Consider the following 6,994-nt stretch of genomic DNA (forward strand, 5'->3'; position numbering starts at 1 on the left):
CCGGGATTCGGATAGGTTTTTGTCCGCACGCGCTTAGAGTGAGCGTGGGGAGACAAGGAAGTAGGGAATATTCGGGGCATCCGAGAGCCGGTGGGCTTGGGCAGGAAGAGATTTTTTGAAGGTTCTGCTTGTCTAACATATTTCTTTTCACTTTTACCTCCCTTGGAAAATAAAAAATATATATTCCAAAATCTCTTAGAAATTGTGGACAGTTTCTATAAATCAACATACAAAAAAATTTCTACAGATTGGAATAATTATTTTATTACAAAAAGGAGAAAATCAAATTTCAAATGAGATATCTTTATCGAGTCTCGATTTGACGATCAGAACTATCTACTTTATTAAATAAACGTTGCATAAATCACTTATGTAAAAATATATTTCGAAGGGCCGTAATTTTCGCATTCATCAGTCAAAAAAACTCGTGTAATGATATATCGCCTCTAATTAGTAATTATATCATCTGTGGTTTCATTTACTTAAGTGAGTTTCTCTATGGAAGATTGAGGAATTTATTACCCATGAGACAATTACACGTGGAATTTCAGGAGTTGCCTAAAAATTATGGGAGGAGGAGAATTTTGAATTGGAATTAGGGTTTTGGGAATGGTCAACGTCGAGGAAAGGTTGATGGGCAGACCAATGAGAGGCGGACATCCCACGGCAGCTCAACCACCTTTCAAGAAGAGCTCCAAGTTTTGGGAATTCTTTGATCGGATCAGAAAATGGCCTAATGTTCTAGAAACTTCCACGGAATACGGTGACTTGTAGGTGCCCGTTTTGGTAATCCAATTTTATGCCATTTAAAATCCGCTTTTTTGTGGAAATGATATATATATTTTAAATTTTGGTTAATCTCTTGTGTGATTGCGCATATGGAAATTCGGTGATTTTGGCAATTGCATTTATTTGTTGTTTGTTTTTTATTGGATGAATTTCATCGCTCAATTTTGTCGCGTGTTTTTGTGTGGTTCTCAAACTTGTTATCCGACCGGAGTTCTTCCTCGTTCTTCTTTTCTTGGTTTTCAGTTTATTATTAAAACAGCACTTGTCTGTGCGCGCGCGCGCGGGGGGGTGGTGGGGAATAAACTTAAATTTGGTCAATTTAGAAAATATCCAAAAATCCGAGAATTTTAGGATTTTATAGTTGGGAATTCTAGTATCGAATCCGAAGTGTTTCAGTTACTAAAATGAATCTATTTCCTTTATAGTCTTCAGCAAATGTACATTATTGCGATAATTGTACTAGAGTCGTGGACGTTTTTTTTTTTAAGATTTACTGAATACTTAAGGGTACATAATTTTGTGAATGCATATGGGGAAATTAGCCGTAATTTAACATTTTTTTTGTAGCGATCGCCATTACAAGCAAGATTTCTCATTTTAGGATTAGTAAACATTCTATATTTTGTGACTGTTGATGTTGGAGCTACTTCAATCTTACGTACTTACACATATCAATTCTGTAGGTATTATATTTGGAGATTCACAATGCGTGATTTATAGATGAATTGCTTTGGCTTGCAAATTCGACGTGGTTTATTATATTTTTAGGGTCTATTCGTTTTTTATGAGAAACCCTTTTCGATAAATTGTTTTTCGGACTTTTCAGCGTTTATTAGAATTTTTTTTTTTTTGGGTCGAAAGCGTTTAATAGATGAAAAACTGCTCAATCTGCGAAAAACATCCTCGATGTGCTAAAAACAATAGGCTTAGATTGGGGAATCATTTTTTATTATGCGTCCAAATGAGAATAATAGGTACTCTCTCTATCTTCTCAGTTTTTTTTTTTCGATAACTCACATTGTCTTTTCTCACTTATATAGTGATCTTAAATATACTTCATTGATGCTTGCGTTGTGCTCTACATTCCAAAAAGAATGACGTTCATAAGTAATATTTTGCGAATATTATTTCCTAATTTTTTTGTAAACTCTTGTTACTTTGATTGATTGCATAATAGAAAAAGAAGCTGTCGATTCGAGCCTGTAGTAATCTTTTTAATTATACAACAGAAACATCGCAGGTTGCGAATGCCTGGCTAGAACTTGACGGCTCCAAGGAGATGGAATTGAGATCGGCTATCTAAACCTACAAGGAACTCTTAGCTTATTATTCAAGTAAAAAAAATGTTATTTATTAAATATGGGTTACAAAATTGATATGTACTTAACCGAAATGTCAAATTATTATTAGGTGTTGGAGGTGGAACATTGAGGGTACGCACGATAACTATTATGTTTACCCGTTTCTCTTCCAAATCTTTCCCAGATGTAAGAGTTTTGGAACAAAAATCCATTTTGTAACGCAATTTTATTTTTCTATTTATCGAACAAATTTTTAGTCCAAAAACAAGTTTAGAATAGAAATAAGAAGTATAAATTTTTTTACTTTTCTATTTATTTCTTCTCATCGTTCATCATTTCTTGTAGTGGGCCGTGCTTGTCGCTAATCACTCGTCGAGCCCGGTGGCTAGCAAGCGTAAGAATTTTATGATGTTATCAAACGAACGTTTATTTCGAAAATAGAAATTTATGTTGTTATCACACGTGTTTATCTACTTAGAAATTCGTCAAGAAATATAAATAGATACTAAAAATTATTACGAGAAACATGTATGGCTATCATCCCCACCCTTACTTACGCTACTTATTTTTATAACGAGGAAAGCAAATGGTGCCGATGGCCGTGGATCGTGATAAGGTCGGATCCAAGATCGCATCTTGGCTGCTGCAATCAAGAATATGATGTGTTTGCACATTATTTAATTGATGAAGATGACGAATTTAGTTAGTTGAGAAGTCAAATTGTCTGGTTGACCGTCGTTGCAGCCCCAGCAGTCCGCAAATTATTCCCGCTTGTCACTTCCGAAAGAGAAAAAGGAAAAACTGAAAATTGACAAAGAGATTGAATGAAACAACAAATAAAAAAAAGAAGAAGAGAAGCCAACGCTGGCGTCGCCCGGACTCGAACCGGAGACCTTCAGTGTGTTAGACTGACGTGATAACCAACTACACCACGACACCTTTCATGCGCCATTATATAAACTTAAATTATATGAACTTAACATGATGAGGTCAAAGTCAACGATCGCGACGGCCGAAAATAACGACGGGCGTGCGAGGCAGCGGGTGGTCACGCTTGCCTCGCCGAGCGGCGAGAATCCCGGATGGGGGGAAGGACACCAACACGTCATCAATTTAATTGAACATTAATTCCCCTTTCTTTACTCGATTGATTTAGATTGGATTGATGGTTCCTCGTTTTTTACGGGCTCATAAAAAAATTACAAATTTTTACTTGAGTTACAAATTTACCCTTATTAACCTTCTGTAAAAAATTTCTCCTTGACTGAAAAACCCCTAAGCATGAGCTATTCGAGTGTCCCGAGCATGAGATCTCCGATAGTGAGAGATGAAACATTCTCAAGCACAAGAGGTCAAAGATTGAGCGCAAAATCATAAAAAAGTGAGAGCGATTTTGACATATGGTTAATTGAGGTGGATTTAAGACTCAAGTAAAACTTGATGATCTTTATGAGACAAAAAAATTAGAGTAAAATTAAAACTGGACCTAAAGCCGGGATCTTTTATGAAACGAAAAAAAGTTTAGGATAGAATTAGGATTGAATTTAAAATTGAAGATATTTTTATGGGACAAAAAAAATATAGGATAAAATTGAGACTACAACTAAAATTGAAAGTGTTTTTTATGAAATAACATATAAAATTGAGATAAGAGTTAAAGTTACTTTTTTTTACGGCATTAGGCCAAAAGTAAAATGGCCTCATAGGCAAATTTTATTTAAAAAGAATGCTAAAAGAAAGGAGTAATGTCAATCCAAATCAAACTCTTAATTCCATTTTGTCTTTCTTAATCACCCAATGAAACGTCAACGCCGACAGTTGTGACTTGTGAGATCGCACATGCGTACAGGACAGGGACAGGCTGGTTCTTGGTCCGCCCGCCACCGTTTCATACGATACGAACCGCAAATCCGCGCCCCGAATATTCGGAGGAAACCCGAGAACACAGCTCGCGGTTCACCATCGTAGTCAAAATTCAATGGTCGGCCGTTGTTCATCGACGACCCCCGTTTCGCAGTCAAAATTCTAATTGAGGCATGTCCTTCCTTTTCCTCTTTCTTCCTATTAATAAAGGCTGATGCCCCAATAAAGGTGGAGACTTTTCCATCGTTTTCTTCCTGGGTGGGGTGAATTTTGGGTGATTTTCTCTTGTCTTTCTCTCCAAGTTTTCTTGCTTGGAGATTAAGGAAAAGGGTCTGCTTCGCCCCTCTCTCTCTCTCTCTCTCTCTCTCTCTCCAGCTATCTCTGTCCCTTTGACAATGGCTTCTTCAACCGCTAGCAGATGGATCAGGCCCGAGGTACGTGCCATTTTCTGTCCCTTGTTCTTTCTCTTTGTGTTTTTTCATTATGTTTTGGAGTTCGAGAGCTTGGTTTTGTCGGTCTGTACGTGAACATCGCGATCGTGCCTTTCGTGGGGCTGGATTCGTTGGTTAAGCAATTCGTAGATGGTGGTTGTTGCGCTCGTTCTTTCTTTCCTCTGAAAGAATCTCAATTAGAATGCTTTGCTTGGGATCTGGAAAGCTTGTCTGGAAGATCATAACTTCAACCTAGAGATCAGAGCATATGCTACGAGTCAGTGCCGATGCTACGGGTGGATATTAATCTGCACTAGTTCGAATGGACATCGAATGCCATACAGCTTTCGAGATCTTACTGCGACAGCTTTAATCTGCCTCGAGTCATGGAGATTGATGTGTTGATGAGCAGCTCTGTTGTGACAAATTTAGGGATTTGAATGTTGATAGCTTTTGTTAATCGTCAGTGATCGCACATTCTCGAGAATTAGCACTCTTTCCTCGGTACTCGTCTTTTCGGGTCATTCAGGGCCAGACACCTAAACTACCTTTCGAGCAACATCAGTTTCTTGAGCTTGTTACTTCTGTGTGCTGTTTTTTGTCATGAACGTGTTAATGCGACTCGCTGAGGACTAATCCGGGTCTCTCTTCTCTCGTTCTTTCGAAATAGGTTTACCCTCTTTTTGCGGCTGTCGGCGTAGCGGTCGGCATCTGCGGGATGCAACTCGTAAGAAACATCTGCACCAACCCTGAAGTCAGGTAACATTTTGGCTCTCAAAACATCTGTCTGTCAAAGGTTCACGTAGGACCTCTAAGGCATCTGTGTCCCTTTGTGTCTAGGGTTTTCCTAGTACTCAGCAGTTACATTTCATGATTGCGAAGCCGGTGATGATTTTGCGAATGTTCTGCTCTTTTTCAGAGTTACCAAAGAGAACAGAGCCGCCGGGGTGCTCGATAACTTTGCAGAGGGCGAGAAGTACTCGCAGCATGCTGTCAGGAAGTTCGTCCGCAACAGATCCTCGCAGATCATGCCATCCATCAACAAGTTCTTCTCCGATCCCAACTAAAAGACGTTGGCGATTGATTCGTTCTCAACAATAGAAAGTCAATACTTTTGCCAACATTGCTAAAAAATCTAGGATTGTCTCTGATTTGATCAGAGGGGTGGGGATGATTTGTTCATGAAATCCTGATGTTTGTTGGGTCTGAACCTGACGGATAAATGAAATCTTTGAACTTTGCAAATCAGTTCAATTCGATATTTACCTTTCAACTACTAATTCACGCACTGTGTAGTCCAAGCCCTTGTCTTTTGAATGAACCTCAGGTACTATCTAATCCTGAGTAGTGCTTTACCGGTTATGGCTAAATTCCTCCAATCCCGACATTATCGGGCCATTACAGAATCACATAGGTCCATGCTTCTTACGCAGGCGCAAGGAGTTGGCGGTGGTGAAGCGGACCGATCTCGAGACGTGCCATGAGGTCCAAGTGTTCTACCACTTTGCCAGAACGAGCTAGGATAAGAGCTTCTCTGGTCTGAGGCTTCACATGCCACGCTTCCATGCGTTAGGACATAGAAAAAACCTACATTATGCAGTCTCTTCTCAAACTACAAATTTCAGTGGGCTGGGCTGGATCTTCAATTATGCCCAATAAGACTGCTACAACTGTACTCTTAAGAAGTGGGAAAGTGGGCATGGTCCCATGAACATGGGCCAGGCTCATGTTGGCCCAAGCAACTCCTTCCAGGCTCGTTTTCATAAAGCTCAGACGTGTCGAAAACCGAACCGGACCGGCCAGTTCATCTCCCGCGACCGTCAACCAATAGCGCACTCGAACGCCCACACGGTTCCCTCTCCGATTCAATTTCCGAACATCAATGAAGCTAACAATTTTCGATGAAAACGACTCGAACTACATCCTCATGAACAACATTGGGGCACGCAACCAAACCAATTGCTTCCTAGAAAACGGGCTAGAAGGTGGCAGACAACCAAAGAATCGAGGGCCAATAGAAGCAGCAGCAAAGAAGAAGAAACAAACCTTAATTGACTTCTTGATGGCACGAGCCATTTTTACTTGTTTTCCACAGAAATGGGAAAAAGGAAAAAAAATTTTGATTTCACAGCCACTATATCAAAAGAGCTCATCATGTAATGTACATTTCAACCTCAACTTTTTCTTTCGGCCAACCTTTTTGTCCGTGAGACACAGATAACAAAGTTCAATAAAGCTGCCTGAAGAATCTCGACAGGACTAAAAATCATAGCCATCCCCAACGTTTTATGGTCATCACGCGTCTCATCCTATCCACATTACGTTAAGGAAATAATGCAAATCGAATCGAGGGTTCCGCGCAATATCTCATAATCTTATCTTAACACTCTCTCGCGACATGTAAACCATCGAAACTCCGGTGGTGTGATCACGACGTGCGAATATACCTTGGTACATGCTCTGTGGAAAAATAATGCGGATCAGACACGTTGGAAAAAGATTTTAGATGTGTCCGTGCTATTTCCCGATGGTGTCGTCGAAACATACGAACGTCGAAATTCTCGCGGTATGAGCGTGACGTGCAAATATACTAGGGGTACTTGCTTCGGC

The 6,994-nt window shown here is 39.8% G+C and overlaps 1 protein-coding gene and 1 non-coding gene across 2 annotated transcripts; one reads left to right on the top strand and one right to left on the bottom strand.

The window, feature by feature from the left end:
* Window positions 1–2,955: 2,955 nt before the first annotated feature.
* Window positions 2,956–3,029, bottom strand: TRNAV-AAC. Its single transcript has one exon. It is a non-coding gene; the product is annotated as a tRNA-Val (tRNA).
* Window positions 3,030–4,150: 1,121 nt separating this feature from the next.
* On the top strand, window positions 4,151–5,629 carry LOC115738966. Its single transcript, XM_030671789.2, has 3 exons — window positions 4,151–4,387; window positions 5,055–5,143; window positions 5,304–5,629. The coding sequence occupies exons 1-3, from the start codon at window positions 4,349–4,351 to the stop codon at window positions 5,449–5,451; spliced, it is 276 nt and encodes a 91-aa protein (XP_030527649.1). The 5' UTR covers window positions 4,151–4,348; the 3' UTR covers window positions 5,452–5,629.
* Window positions 5,630–6,994: the final 1,365 nt, after the last annotated feature.

Source organism: Rhodamnia argentea, chromosome 1 (assembly GCF_020921035.1).
Source record: "Rhodamnia argentea isolate NSW1041297 chromosome 1, ASM2092103v1, whole genome shotgun sequence".
Classification (NCBI taxonomy): domain Eukaryota; kingdom Viridiplantae; phylum Streptophyta; class Magnoliopsida; order Myrtales; family Myrtaceae; genus Rhodamnia; species Rhodamnia argentea.